The sequence below is a fragment of the Pomacea canaliculata genome, linkage group LG4 (genome assembly GCF_003073045.1).
Source record: "Pomacea canaliculata isolate SZHN2017 linkage group LG4, ASM307304v1, whole genome shotgun sequence".
In the NCBI taxonomy this organism is placed as follows: domain Eukaryota; kingdom Metazoa; phylum Mollusca; class Gastropoda; order Architaenioglossa; family Ampullariidae; genus Pomacea; species Pomacea canaliculata.
In genome coordinates this window covers 8,125,343-8,140,550 of record NC_037593.1, presented here as the reverse complement: position 1 = coordinate 8,140,550, position 15,208 = coordinate 8,125,343, and the positions used below count along the sequence as shown (strand labels likewise).

General features: G+C 38.6%; 2 protein-coding genes across 4 annotated transcripts; one reads left to right on the top strand and one right to left on the bottom strand.

Moving 5' to 3' along the window:
* Nucleotides 1-2,436: 2,436 nt before the first annotated feature.
* LOC112563133 (60S acidic ribosomal protein P2-like) lies at nucleotides 2,437-4,104 on the bottom strand. Its single transcript, XM_025236890.1, has 4 exons — nucleotides 3,987-4,104; nucleotides 3,233-3,408; nucleotides 2,954-3,070; nucleotides 2,437-2,575 (listed from the first exon to the last, which is right to left on the bottom strand). Exons 2-4 carry the CDS (start codon nucleotides 3,405-3,407, stop codon nucleotides 2,505-2,507), a joined length of 363 nt encoding a protein of 120 aa, XP_025092675.1. The 5' UTR covers nucleotide 3,408; nucleotides 3,987-4,104; the 3' UTR covers nucleotides 2,437-2,504.
* A 408-nt stretch (nucleotides 4,105-4,512) lies between these two features.
* Nucleotides 4,513-11,247, top strand: LOC112562867 (mediator of RNA polymerase II transcription subunit 21-like). 3 transcript variants are annotated; one of them, XM_025236438.1, is made up of 5 exons: nucleotides 4,513-4,639; nucleotides 5,025-5,139; nucleotides 8,175-8,275; nucleotides 10,294-10,494; nucleotides 10,704-11,247. In XM_025236438.1, exons 1-4 carry the CDS (start codon nucleotides 4,598-4,600, stop codon nucleotides 10,459-10,461), a joined length of 426 nt encoding a protein of 141 aa, XP_025092223.1. In that variant the 5' UTR covers nucleotides 4,513-4,597; the 3' UTR covers nucleotides 10,462-10,494; nucleotides 10,704-11,247. The 3 variants fall into 3 exon arrangements, with proteins under 3 accessions (XP_025092223.1, XP_025092224.1, XP_025092222.1); XM_025236439.1 differs by having other exon boundaries at nucleotides 11,133-11,192; XM_025236437.1 differs by having other exon boundaries at nucleotides 4,514-4,639; nucleotides 10,698-11,247.
* Nucleotides 11,248-15,208: the final 3,961 nt, after the last annotated feature.

Sequence of the window (15,208 nt, the reverse complement as noted above, 5' to 3'; positions counted from 1 at the left end):
TGTGTTAAAACACACTTACCTGCGATAAAGACATAAATAATCCTCTCTTAAACTATGAAGTGCTTTATAGCTTATTATACCCTATATACCATCTTGAAAGATATAGATATCATAATAAGGTCGACAGATGTGATTTGTTACGGATCGAATCACTGCATTATTGCTTAAACCAGGGATGGGGAACCTCATTTGATCACGGACTCTCTAAGGCAATCGCAGATGTCAGTAAATCTACAAACTTTTTTTTTCTTTCTTCATAGCAGTATACACGTATATTAAGTAAATAAGAATAATAGCGTAAATTGTGAGGGACAAGTCAGTGGTGTAGGGAGACTTTCAGCTTTAGGTGATGGAGACAAACTCCATGCTGACAGAGAACGACGCTCTTAGTATCTTTTTTGATGGGATGCTGCACCCCCACCCCTAAGCCCTGCTACCCAAGTCCCCACGCCATGCCCTAAACCCTGACGATCAGCATCTATTACGAAATACACAGGACATATAAGTACATGATGGGACGTATGTTTCTCGTCGGTTCTCATCAGCATTTGAGGAATATTTAGGAGAATGATGTCTACATGTGACCTTCACCAAAAATCGGGGTAGACCACTTCCACTTTGATGCCAGTTTATGATTTACCAGAATAATAGTTTTCATTTGTTGCTAACATATATATATATACACACAAATGCAGACGTGTTTGCGCCCAAGGCAAGAGATTTTTTTGTTCTAGTTGGCCTGATGTTAAGGCCAGCCCTGTTTATTACAAACGGAATTTGTCAAAATTTATACTTTATGTACTTTTTTTTCAAGCAAAGTTATTGAAAGAAACAAAAGAAAAACGATCAAGAATCAAACATTTTCAACTGAATATAGTATTTCTGTGTTTACGTGGATAGAGAGTTTATTAGCATGAGTAATGAGCTTCCAGTTTCGAGACAGTCAGTTGCAATAGGATTTCCTTGTGACTCATACCGTTCAATACACCTTTCTCTATTTACAGATCCCTTCTCAACACACACAAAGAAAATGAATGAGAAGGAAATACTTGAAAAAGACGAGCAAGAAAACGAAAATGAAGAAATACAGGTGTTTGTTCCCTTCTTTGATGGTACCAACTGTCTTTATAGCAGTTGTTCAAAACGAAAGGCATATAAACAAGCATAATGGTATCAGCTATCTTTTTACAGATAGTTCAAAATGAGAAAAGAGAGCTATAAAGTCTTTAATGGCACCATCTAACTTTATTAGGTAATTTAATATTAGCAATAGGTAATATTAGAGAGAGATGAAGAAAATGAAAGTCAAAAAGGACAGGAACTTTGATAACTGATACATCTTGCTGTAGTCTTGAGTTGTCCGTAGTTGTGCTGACAAGCATCCTGATTATTGTCTATGTTCGACGGTCCCAGCTGTCTTTATAGCAATACTTCCATAAATCCCAGTTGATATTTATGACTTTTTTTTTTTTTTAGAAATAGCGCCTGATGAAATATTACCCTTTTATGATTTAAAAATTTTGACTGTCCTTTAACTTAACAGTCATCAAAAGTATATGAGACACAGCATTCACGAAGGCGCCCTTTTCACCCCTTGTTGTTCATCCACTACAGAAAAAGTGTACAATCAGAATGAACCAACATTATCACTGTAGTTGGCATAATCCTCGAGTCTTTCTGTATAATACAGTTTCTACAATTCTTTATACCGAATTGTAAACGCTATAAACCTTGTGTAGTTCCCTGGAATCACTCTGATCTCAAGATTTTATTCTTGTATTGTCTTTCTTTGGCTATGAAATGGATGCTTTTTTGAGACTTTTTTGGTGCTCCGGAATGTTCATTCTACAAGAACGGCTATGGCTAACATGAAGCAAAGCCGGGGTGTGAATTTTAAATAGCAGACCAATCAAAGCATCCTTCCAGTTCTGACAAAGAATCGATATTAGATTTCAAATCATAAAACCTCATTACTGCCAGAGAAAATGATGGAATCTATTCTAAAAAATCAAATGTAGAATTTTTGTTTTGAAGGAACAACTTTCACCCATACTGATATTATTGGTAAAGGGTACGACAGGGCAGAAGCTAGACAGTTTATATTTTTAAGCAGACTGCTGTAAATTTGGCCTATTGAGCCACGCCCACATACTGTTAAAAAAAACCTTTCACAAGTGAGCAGCAAATATGCAAAACTTGAAAGCATAATAGTCTCTCTTTTGGCACCAGTGTTTTCAATTGCACATAATTCGGTCCACCTTTGTAATACAGAACAACAGAAAAGCAAGAGAAAAACACTCTATGGCTACTGTGGAACACATAAGACTGCTACAGTGTCCACAAACATGCACTAGCAAAATTTCTGCAATATCGTTAAACTGTAAACAGAAGGACAAGCCAGACATCACACAAGATGTAAACAATCAACACAAAATATAAAAGAAAAAGTCTTTATTGACTGATGAATGCATTTATGTTCATGTTGTTATGTGCAGGTAACAGGTTTAATCAAACAGACCAAAACCCATGTCATCGTCAGACTCTTCTGATTCAGCCTTTTTCTCTTCTTTCTTGGCTGTTAAAACAAACAAAAATAAAGATGGTGTAAGGAATGACTTAAAAATAGGTCAACAAACTAACCTGTAAGTTCATCTACCTTTGCTAACCAAATATTAAACTCTAGTACCATAAGCCAAGGAATACAATGTAATTGTTGATTTACTTTGGAAGAGAAGGACAAATATGCATGTTAAAAATAACACTGTGAAAGAATGATCTACGAGGAGAAAGGCCAGGATTTGGCAAAGCAGACCGAAAATAGATTTTTGGTCCTGGCCGCTCAATTACTTGTATTTAGCATGCGTGATACTCAAAGCTGTCAATGCTCTCCCCTTTCCCACAATCTTTAATGTTGTGGGCCATTAATCATACCACAATTAGAAAACAGCTATACCTTCTTTTGCAGGTGCACTACTTGCAGCAGCGGCAGCAGGTGCAGCGGCCGCAGGAGCAGCTCCACCACTGACTGCAACAGCACCTCCAGATGGAACAGATGCAAGCTTCTTACTTCCTGTAATGAAAGGCGTTGATGGTTATAACTGAATCTACTCCAGTCACTATTTCAATTTCTTTTATAAACAGTACCTGCACGTACCTTAAAACCGAAAAATATCCCCCAAAATGATATTCTAAAATTTAAACCTCTCTATAAGTTTTTGAATCAACACATTACCTTCTGCAATTAGTTCCTCGAGGTCCTTGCCACCAAGCTCGCTTATGACTTTCTTCACCTTGTCGGCTTCAGCTTCGATACCCACGCTGCTCAGAATTTTCTCAACATCTGCGGCTGAGGGGTTGCCTCCTTTTACCCCCAAGGCAGCAAGCAGGTAAGCGGCCACGTAACGCATTCTGAAAATTAAAATCAATTCTTATGCAAATAGATAAATGAAACACAAACGTCACAGACACATTTAGCTGCATAAACTGCATCTTAAGCATCTCATGAGTATAAGAATCGCAGACCAAAAGCATTTAAGCGATGCGAATGTAACATGATTTACGACTGATGTCTTCAAAAAACGAAATTGTTTTCGTTTTTCTCTAAAACGTAATCGTTTTCTCACAATGAGTAAGCCTAGAGGGGCGCCCTTGCTGCTGAAGTCTGTTTCCCTACGCGTCGCGAATCTCAAACTCTCTATTCTTAACTGAAAATACGTGTAACAGAAACAACTAAAATCAAGAAATTGCTTAAAATTCAATTGATAAGTGTTAGTCAAATGAAAGTAAAACAATCGTAATTAGACAGTTATACTATACTGACTGACAAGTCACGAACACTACATATCCACGTGGTTTTTACATGAGTACAGAAATATATTCTAAAATGACATTTGTCACTTTTACATACTTATAAACAAATTTTGTGTAATTCTAGTCATCAATTTTACATTATGATTTGACATTTTAAGATATTTTATGGTACTTACGTTTAAGTCTAGGGTAGACACGAAACGTAGTCACGCTCACTTAATCAAGTATGGCGTAAAAGGACTACGGCACCACGGGAAGGAAGGAATAACATAAACGTATGGATCAGAGAGTATAGCAATACAAGCTAATGTAATTTATTCTTTTTATTCTTAAAATTACAGTCTAAAATAATTTATTTAATATCGCAAACTTTGAAAAATATTTTCATATTTTATAAGTAAAAAATGAATTTTATTTGTTGCAAATGTTTATGAATTATAAACATTAAAAAATTTGCTATGCCTGTTTAATATTATTTAATACTAAAAGGTTAAAGCGTCAGAGATGAAATATTAACAATCGTAGTTTTTTAAGTTAGTAAAGTACGTTTTTAATATTTTTTGGAGTTAAGCGTAAATTGACTTATTAATAATGTTTAAAACATTTATGTATGAAGAAAAATTAGAAAAAAAGATTTTTGCGTTTGTAGAATAAGTTAATGCTAAAATATTAAAAAAGTCAATTTTTAATACTCTCATATCTTTTGAAAGTTGCTTGGTCTGAAAAAAAATTTTTTGCGGCCCTATGCTGCTCAACGGAGCAAAAAGGAATAAACTAAACTCTCAAAATGGCCGACAGATTAACGCAGTTACAGGACGCTGTGAACCAAGTTAGTTTATCTCAAGCTAGTAATATCGTATTATTGTAAAAGGCAAATTGAACTATATTAGTTTAATATGGGGAATGGAAAAGAAGATCTATGTGTAAAGATTCAGATCACTTCTTGAAGAATCAATGCAATAAATCAGCACAACAATAAATGACTACACTTAAAAAGCAGCAGAAAGATTTGCGCAGTCAAGAACGAGTAAAAGATTGTGCCTGTACTTTTAAAAGTTCCCCTGAGCAGTCTTAAAATTATTGATACTGGTTTTCGTCCTTAGTTAAGTAACGAAGTAGAAGAATATTGTGGACTGTGTGAAAACATAAAACTCATTACTTATTTTAAATTTATTTAAATAACAATATAATTTTGATGATTTGCTTCTTTCCAGCAAGCAGAGAATTTCTGCAACAGTATTGGTATTCTACAACAGTATGCCACCCCAAGTCCTTTTCCTGGGTTTGAAAAACCAGGTGGAAAACCAGCTGTTCAAGAACCATCAGAAGGTTTGAAAGACATTTTTTGAGAGAAAGGGTAAAGAATATTATATACAGTGGAACCTCGGCTAGCGAATGCCTTCGATAGCAAACATTTCAGATAACAGCAAAAAATTTTGTTAAAAATTTGCACCGGATACCAAACAAAATTTGGATACCAAACAGCCACGCCACCCACACAGGACTGACCAGCATCTCAGACTAAGCATCACTCATGCTCGAGACGCCGTTGCGATCAGTCGTTCATTATCTTTTTTCTGTGCGCATCCTTCTTAGTGATTTTTGTGCTTTATATTAATAATACAGCCCTCAATCAGGGCTCAAAAAAAAAAAAATTAAGAGCAAAAGTAGCAAGGTAATGAAAAGGAAGCAACCAACAATTGAATTGAAAAGGGAAAAGATTTCAAAGTATGAAGGAGGCATGCGTGTGTCGGATATTATCTCCAAATATGACATGTCGAAATGGACAATCTCAACATAAAGAAGCTAATGTTTCGAAAGGAGCGAGTACTTTAACAAAACAAAGGCTTCAAATAATAGAAGAAGTAGAAAAGTTGTTGCTTGTGTATATAAACGAGAAACAGGTAAAAGGTGTTATCTTTGTAACGTTTTACGAAAGAGTGTGTTGAATGTGTCTGCGAGCGCGTGTAAACATCTGCATGTGAACCACGCTCGCCGCACTCTTTCACCTTTTTCAACAAAAAGGTCCGGCCAACGATTAACACATTTAATGTTTATGAAATTAACTAACGATGAGATAAGGATGAAACAAAATAAAAGGACGCTACTTCCCCAGCGTCAACCTCCTCCAAACGTTTCTCAGACGGTTGGCGCTGACGAGATCACTGGACCAGCAGGTTAATCCACTGAATTTCTTCACGCAGTTCGTGAAGTTAACTGTGAAGTCCACTGAATTTCTTCACTCAGTTCGTGAAGTTAAGGAGATTAAAGCCGTATCGGCGAAGATATTATATTCCGCTTGGATTGATTACTGTACCACACTGGGTAATACTCCACACGATAATACTCCACTGGACACACGTCGGCTACCCGTGCTGGCAGTTAACCATACACTGTACACTCCCCACGGAGCTCTGTACACTCCAACTGCTTGGTCTCGTCTCCCCCGAGAACCGTTAGAATCACCAAGTTAACACGTCCTTTTCCCCCTCCTGACCAATCAGGCACCCCTAGCGACCAGGTAACTAGGACGACCATCCAACAGTCTTTCTTGGAGACTCTCTCAACCAATCATGAGTACTCTATTGCTCTCCATTGCTTACCGTCGCCCTAGTTACACTGTGCTCAGTTCATTTACGTCATTCACTATATGACGCAAAAGAATCGTCACGCAGAGCTACGTCAGCGCTCGCGCGACTGCTCTTCCCTGACCACAGGGAGAGCTAAGAATAAACATGAATCTAACTAGATTCGTCTCAATCGCGAATCGTTACAATCATCAGTGAGTCGTTTATTTGTGAGAAGGTACTGCAAATTTACGAAGATTTGCAGAAGAAAACCCCAGTGACAAGTGCTGCTATATAGCCTGTAACTTTCATATATTAGCGAGTCAATAGGGACTGGGAACCGATTAAATCTACAGTGGTACCTCGACATACGAGTGCCCTGACATACGAGTGTTTTGAGATACGAGCCGCCGAGCGAGCGATATTTTGCTTCGAGATAAGAGCAAGATTTGAGATACGAGGAATCGCACACTACACCGCTGCACACAACCCCAACATGCGTTTTTTGCTTTTTGTACATTTACAAAACATTATCACATTTATTTTTGTAACCATGGATCCGAAGAAGAAGGTGATGTCTATTGAATTAAAGTGCGAAATCGTAGAAAAACATGAGCAAGGTGTGCGAGTAACTGACTTGGCGAGGATGTACGGGTGTAGCACATCAATGATATGTTCTGAGCATAAACAGAAGTTGATAAAGGGTACAACGCCAGCTAGGGGCGTTACAATAATTTCTAAGCTCCGGACTTCTCTCCATGAAAAGATGGAGAAACTATTGACTGTGTGGGTGACAGAGAAGCAGCTTCAAGGAGGAACCTTAACACAAAGCATCATGTGTGAGAAGGCATGAGCGATTTACGGTGATTTGCTGAAACAGATCCCACACACTTCCACAAACGAAGAATTTAATATGTTTTTATAGAATATGTATTTGTTATTCATAAATCAATGTTTCTTCTTGTAAATACACTTTTTCTTATTCAAAAAAACTTAACAAAAACAATTGAGGTGGTGTTTTGGGAGCTGGAACGGATTAATGGGATTTCAATGAATTTCAATGGAGAAAATTTCTTTGAGATACGAGCAATTTGACATACGAGCAAGGTTACGGAACGAATTAAACTCGTATGTCGAGGTACCACTGTATTTCCCTTATTTCTTATGGGGAAAATTGTTTCATTTACCGAAATTTTCGAGTACCGACCAACTTTCCAGAACGGATTGTGGTCGTTAGCCTAGGTTCCACTGTACTGCTTATCGGATTCTGCAGACACTTATCTATGACACTACAGAAGAGGCTGTAGAGTGAAGCCACTTCAGGGGGCCAAAAAGTTTATCCCTTATGACTGTGGGTAAGGTCACTGTTCTCAAATATGAGGTGGACAATTTTGCATGATCAGCTGATAGAGCAATTGCTAATTATAACTAGGATGTTTTTGGAGTCAGGCTCTTTTTATTTAAGTTTTAGTTTTCATCATGCGTATGGGATCTGTAATTTTTTTTACCTGGAGTTGTAGTGTTTTTGTTCTTATGTTTTCTTTACCTTGAATTAATTTATTTTGCAATAATAGTTTTTACAATAATAGTTTTGATCATTTTACAAAGCTTCTAAAAGGTAAAAAAACATACTTCGGGTCGATGTGCGTTACTTATCACTTATGAGCTAATAGAAATAAATTTAATAATAATAAAGTTGATTTGTATAGCACTTTACACCATCATCAAAGCCAGGCTCAAAGTGCTTTACAAAAATAAAATTAACAGCATTCTTGCTTTTTTAATTTTGTTTTGCAGATTATGCTGCCTTGTTTGCAAAACTTGTTGCGAGGACGGCTAAAGATATTGATGTCTTGATTGATTCACTTCCAAGTGAGGAGTCATCTTTAGATCTACAGGTAACATTTTATACCAGTTTCCTGCTTTAATGTATGCTTTTCAGGGCTTCTGCTAAGGCTAAATTCTTTGGGGTCCCAGGGACCCCTTCTTCAGATTTTTAAGGGGTTCCTGTTCTTCACCCAACTTTGAATGGGACCCCATCGACGAAAATTGAAGGGGTCCTCCGAACTTTTAATGCGACTGTACGCAATTTTTTGCGTAAGCAGAAGCCCTGCTTTTGTTTCTTCCCTCCACCATGCTTTGGTATGTTATTCCACAAACATAGTTCTTACTTGCTCCTATACAATAGTGATACCATAGCTGTCTACTGTATAACCAAGTTGAAGTTTTTCTTTCACACAACAGGGGGTGTCTATCAAGGGTGCCCATTACTGCCTGGTTCCTATTTGCAGGGCTGGCTGCTTTACTGTGATATACCCGTAGTTGATGGATCAGCGTAAAACACCAATCCGTCTCCCTATACCCACTTCAATGCTGTTCAGTACCTTTTTTGAAAATATCTTGGGGAAAAAAAAAAACCTTCACAAACCTTACACCTCCATCTTCACTAGTGGGAGGCTTATGTGAAACCCACACTTTGCATACATTAATTTGATGGTAGACACTAACTGCAGACTATGAGACCTTAATAATAATAAATGCTTGATTTATAAAGCTTATGCTCACACTTAGGAAAGAGCATGCTCTCTTCCCTTGAGACAAGAATAAGATATATTAAGGACAAAAGGGTAAGCAACAATACTGATAATAAAAGACAGATATAGAAAAAGCAAAGAAGAATTGGGTAACAAACAGTAAAGATTGAGAGTTTTGTGAATAGGCAGAGCAAGACAAGCAGGCAGAGTAATCAATAGATGAAAACAGTGAAAGAAAGGTTTAGAAGATGGAATAGCATTGTGTGGACTGTTGTTGTGAGTAATGCCTATGTAAGAGATGTGTTTTAGTGCTTGTTTAAATAAGGTGGGTAGATGGCAAATATGGAAGGGGAGAAAGATCCACTGTTTTGCTGCACAGCAGCTTAAAATTCTGTGATCATAATTATCTTGTATTGGTGACAGAGATTGTTAGCATATGGTCATCAAACAAAGAATAAAGTTGTCTGGCTGGGGTGTAAAGAAAGAAGTTAAGAGAAATAGGGCAGGAACCTGCAAAGAAATAAAAAATGCCACACAGAGAGCTTCACTTGCAACACAATTTTTATCTTTCCCTCTAATTGAAACCATGGGCTTTTGGCCTGTTATACTGGGAGGCAGCAATAGTTGTACAACCACAAATATAATGTTTCACTACTTGGCCATGCTGAAGCTATGCATGAATATGCTTGACTCAGGTAAGCTGATAGATTGAATGATTACAATATAATCCTACCTGGAAGAGAGTGGCAGAAAACAACCCAGGTAATATTGGTGCTCTGGCTAGTCCTATATGTTTTTAATGATGAGCTTCCTTTTTTATTACCTAACAGAGAAAAACTGTATGTTTTGTTTGCATTGAAGCAACAGTTTGAAATAAAGTATTTTCGCTGTAGCACTCTAGTAGTGTACTGAGTGTATCTTTGTTTCTAGAGGGTTGGGGTCAAACGACTGTCCCTTTCTCATGCCGGCTACGTTCGTACTTGAACCGCGGCTACTGGTGACTGGACCTATTGTTACACCTGAAGCTATAAAGTTGCCTGAGCCACTATGGGGAAACAATGACCAGACGGGTCGTGGTCGGTGTGTCCAGTGTTTCCACGTGGGCTGAGAAAGGTGGTGACGAAACCGTGGGAAAAAGATAGTGGATAGTTCGACTGGAGAGAGGATAAGTAGTGTAGCTTTACAGTTGAGAGGGGCTTTTTGGTTTGGAAGTGAGAGTGAAACTCTGAATAAAATCTACAGTAGCGCAATTTCAATCTTTGTTGTGTTCTTGTACGACTAGCCCACCCTACGTAGCCATCAGGGACTGGCGTGTTGGTTACATCACTAAAGCCTTAGTGTAAATATTACAGCTGCATTTTGTAGTTTTATAAATGTTACAGCTGCAAAGCCTACAGAGATTGGAGCAAGAGAATCAAGAGTCAGCACAAAAATTGAAAGAAGTTGTATGCAAAGGGGAAGAGCTTATGGCACAGATTCAGCAAGCACTTCAAGACATTGCTCAGGCCCAGCTGCAGAGTCAAGCCTTGGAAAGCTCCATTTCATCTTAGTACACATTTGTCACAATTGTCATAAAGGCACAGGTGAGGGGTCTTTTACAATAGCCAGTAAACTTCTTGTACCAAATGTTATATACTGTAAGACACAGCATACTTGTTACTGCTATAATTTCTTGTGCTCAATGAAGTGTATGTCAATTTGTTTTTGTGGATGTGCGCGCGTCCATGTTAGGCAGAGCAGCAGCAATCTCCATCTTGCTTAACTCATTAGCATAGTCTATCTTTAGTTGCAGTTATTGTTATCAAGTGTCAAGGAGAAATTGGTGAGGAAGAAAGGGTAACCATTTCATCTGTTGGGGAACAACGCCAGGATATTCTGTCTCTGTCTCCGGGCTTGCAGTCACATTTAGACAGTGAAGAGTACCATGTCAAGCCAGGAAAATGCTGCCTGTATCGAATGTATTGTGTGACTTTATTAGGAGATTGGAGAGGAGACCTTGTACAGAAGAAAGTTTTCTGCCTTTAGGAAATTATTTAAAATATCTACATGAGCAGAAAGTAATCGTGCGGACATGTGCAAAACATATTGGCAGGACTTTTAAACCAAGTGTGTTCTGTCATCTTTGTAAATAAGTTTGTAGCTGCATTTAGCTGCATTTAATGTATTGAATATTCATGGGCAAATATTTGATTCTTTATATGTTCTCACTTGGCCTGAAAAGATCTCCAACAGCAGCCTGTGGAAAAGAACCAACCAGAATGCCACTAGCCAAGACACCAAAAAGCGCAAATGGGGCTGGATAGGACACACCCTGCGCAAACCAGCTGACACCATTGCCAAGCAGGCACTTGACTGGAACCCTCAGGGAAAGAAGAGAGTTGGGAGACCAAAGCAGACTTAGAAAAGAACAGTAGAGAGCGAGGCAAAGGACATCGAGACCACATGGGCACAACTGAAGGGGGCTGCCCAAAACCGGGTCCGCTGGCGAGGTGGTGTTGCGGTCCTATGTTCCTCAAAGGAGCAGCAAGGAATAAACCAAACTATGTTCTCACTATTTCAAAATATCATTATTGATTAAATTTTTATATAGATCTGAAAAGTTTCAATATTTGATTTTTTGGTGTCCGGTCACTTAATCCCCAGACACTTCATCACCGACACTTCATCCCCGACACTCAAGAACTATTTTCATATCATATTGTTGAAGAACATTAACTTTACTAGCTTATATGAACTTTAACTAATGTTGTAGATGTTCAAATGACGTTGAAGTTAATAGCATGATTTGAATTTGAATTTCAATTAAATTTTTCGCTGACTTCATAATTTTTATAGTTAAGGATTTAGTTTAGGGATTAAGTGTCTGGGGATGAAGTGTCTGGGGATTAAAAGTCTAGGGGATGAAGTGTCGGGGATGAAGTGTCTGGGGATTAAGTGACTGGGAACCGATTTTTTTGTGGTTTAGTTCATTTTTTACATCTGGCAGAAACTGGAACAAAGCTGTCTCATTTGCATATGCCAATTTCACATGCTAATACAACATTCATCTTCATGCATTTTGTTTTTGCATTTAGCTGTTGTATTTTTTTAGTAAGCAATGAAAAGACATCACATTCGGTTGCTATGGTTAAAATTTGTTAAAACCTTTTCTTGGCATTATCAAAATTAAATTTGTTTTAAAAGATTTTGAACAATTTTAAAAATCGTTCATCGTCATTTTCCACTTGTATGAAGAAAGGTAAAGGTCGTCCTGTCACCATTTCGTCATTGTGAAGGGATCACTTTTCTTCCCAAATCCTCTGGGTCAACTACACATTCAACCCAGGGTCCACTGGGAAGTACAATGCACCAAACTGGCTAGGGTGCACCTGCAGCCCCTCCCTCCTCCGACAGACAAATTTATTGGTGAATAACATCGCTGAATACACTGACAGACTAGCATGCATGATAATTCTAGATCTGAAGCTTATAAAAATAATAAATTGTATCACAGAGTTAATCTTTCTACTACACCGCAAGTTCAGCATGCTTACGATTAAAGTTCATATTGCATAGTGGCTGATGGGCAGGAACACCTGAAACATCTATCTGCAACAGTCAAGTGACGTTAGCCGGTCTTATTTGGCCATGTAATCGGGTACGACAACTTGTCAGACTGTTTTTCAAGGTACCTTGGAGGGTAGTCGACACCATGGTGGCCAGAGGAGAAACTGGCTTACGAACGTCTAAAATAGTCGTAAGTGGCGGGCCTTGTCAGCTGCCGCATCTATACATGTGCTCCATTCCCCCAACCCCAGCGACAGGCACAAGTCAAGGAGGGACTGACGGGCAGCAAGCATAAGTGGTTTACTGTCAATATCACGGTTTATAGAAGGTTGAATCTACCCTTTCCTCCTACTGCCTTTATCTTCCAAATAAATTAGGTACCCGTTTCTGTAGAACATGTGGGTGGGCACGCCTCGAATGGGGTACATTCTTCTCTGCGGTTCAGTGCACTACGCACAAGCTACGGTGCTGTGAGATGTAATTATAAAGAGTATATAAGCAGATGCATACAATTGACCAAGGTCTGACAGTGGATCGTATGAGTGTTGTGCCCCTTCCCAAGAATCACCAATGATGTCCATACACCAGTACAAACACTGTTATTCATCAAACCACTAATCTCCGTAATTATTCAATCAACTTACGTAAACATTTCTCTATGAAATTACAGTATCCCTAAATGTAGGGGTCTTCAATCAATGTTACTATACTTTTTCCTTATTTCTAATGCTTTGTAGAAGGGACAATGCGTGATATAAACATCATTCTGATGTCTAACATCAAACGTGTGAAATGAGGGCTTCACTGATCGTGCTGAAGCAAAGGCAAAACCGTGGTGGCATGAAGCTGCAAGCCATTCACGATCATACTATCCTACGTACTAAGATCAACAACATATATACAAACCAAGAAGCTTGCCAAAAGTTCTGCCATCAAACTGTTAAGGACCTACAGAGATCAGCAGATATTCTGTGGGGATGGGAAAGGGGCACCGCATTGACAACTATATGTCGTCTGTTGGATTTGTTGGAATTGAGATGGAGTATATTCCAGCGTGTATATTTTTATTTGGTCTGCGGATTGTGGTTCTTGCTGTGTGTGGACACTAATCTTTGGCGTGGTAAACATATTAATTGTCGCCACATCACCTTCTGTCATTTATGAAGAGCCTTGAGCTTGTCCAGAGGCCAGGATAAGGCACTATTTTTATTTTCGAACTCAAAAGTAACGGCTAGGACACCGCCACAACCGACTAGGATCGGCGGAGAAAAACAAGGACATCCCATGGTACTGACCCAAGAAAAATAAAGGACCAGGCGCTATACTGTCCATGTCTTACTGTATATGGATAGCCTGATTTAAATTTATTCTGATCCATAAATCATATCAAACTGATCACGTAAAAGCGAGTTAATTCAGGCAGACACCGATTTTGCCGCCCACGTATCTTTGGAGGAAAAAATATCCCTCAGGAGCCTTCAGAGACGTGCTTCTTGCTACTGAAGGAGTTTCAGGAACCAGCCAAAGCAATACTTAATTGCATTAGAGGAGTGTTTTGGTTACTTCTAGTACGATCACACAGTCATGCTTCTCGAATGAAGGAGTATGTTGTAATTGGCGAACACTATAAGCTTCACATCGATGATGGGGACTGCTGTCGGATAAAAATGAGATGCACAATACCCCTTTCCCCGAATCTTCGATCCATCCTACAAGCAGTAGCTGTAGGGATCAAGGTCTGTTGTGAAAGGTGGCATCATGTTCAACGAGAAGAATGAAAGCAGTTATGATTACTGCATTATTTTGTATACTTTCATCAATATGCGCATATTCAATCTAAAACAAAAGCCTCTTAAAAAAAAAGTCTGAATCTTCATCTTCTTCCCTCTATCTTTGACTACGTAAAACCATTTCCTTAAGTGCAGCAAGAAGGAACCATTGATCGTGTGTCTGCCAAATTATTTCGACCTGCCCTGCGTTCATGGCATGGTACGTGTATGTGTTGCTATGTATAGTGATAGTAGACTGTGTAATTATAAACATTATATCATACATGCCGTTATAGATATAGGGAAGCATGCATGCACGCACTAACATCTACAAACTATTTAGCCTGTTCACAACTATATATATATAGCTCTGTGTCTTGGTCTTCTTAATACTCTGTTTACAATCATTCACCGGCAGTTCGGCAACAATCGATGGTAACAGTGTACACGGAGTGGGCGAGTTAATGCACCGCTGCTCCATTTCGGTCTCGTGACCGGCACCTCAATTCCCATTTTCGGTATAGATGTCTATTTTTAACTATATATACTTTCACTTAAAGGTTAAAAAATACTACTGGATATACTTTATTCTCCACTAATCTTCAGATTGTGTCGTTTATCTTTTTGTCTATCACGTACCCTAGTCCAGAGTGCGCGCACTCGAGAATTTAGGATTTTCTTCCATTCATCGATTTCTTGGTGGGTGCGATCGAATTGATAAACACCGATATTTACAAACCTTCACAAGAAAACACTGACACAGATTTTAAAAAATATTCCTATTTTACTGATCTAACACTGAAATATTTCACAGGTTTGACCAACTCGAATCAGATCGCCGTACCCTTGTAGAGGCCATAGGCCAATCAAAAGCGCGATCACACAACTCCCACATCCTCGCAATGACGCTAATGATTGCGTATGAATATTCATTTCAATGAAAAATATAGTCCACTGATGAAAGAGTATGTCAGTATCGCAG

What these genes read in the sequence shown, in the direction of transcription:
- LOC112563133 (XM_025236890.1), bottom strand. Translation starts at nt 3,407, where the DNA reads ATGCGTTACGTGGCCGCTTACCTGCTTGCTGCCTTGGGGGTAAAAGGA. An exon ending in CGAGGAACTAATTGCAGAAG is followed by an intron (nt 3,071 to 3,232) that starts GTAATGTGTTGA and finishes CTTTCATTACAG; the next exon opens with GAAGTAAGAAGCTTGCATCT. An exon ending in TAGTGCACCTGCAAAAGAAG is followed by an intron (nt 2,576 to 2,953) that starts GTATAGCTGTTT and finishes TTGTTTTAACAG; the next exon opens with CCAAGAAAGAAGAGAAAAAG.
- LOC112562867 (XM_025236438.1), top strand. Translation starts at nt 4,598, where the DNA reads ATGGCCGACAGATTAACGCAGTTACAGGACGCTGTGAACCAA. An exon ending in TACAGGACGCTGTGAACCAA is followed by an intron (nt 4,640 to 5,024) that starts GTTAGTTTATCT and finishes GCTTCTTTCCAG; the next exon opens with CAAGCAGAGAATTTCTGCAA. An exon ending in TGTTCAAGAACCATCAGAAG is followed by an intron (nt 5,140 to 8,174) that starts GTTTGAAAGACA and finishes TTTGTTTTGCAG; the next exon opens with ATTATGCTGCCTTGTTTGCA.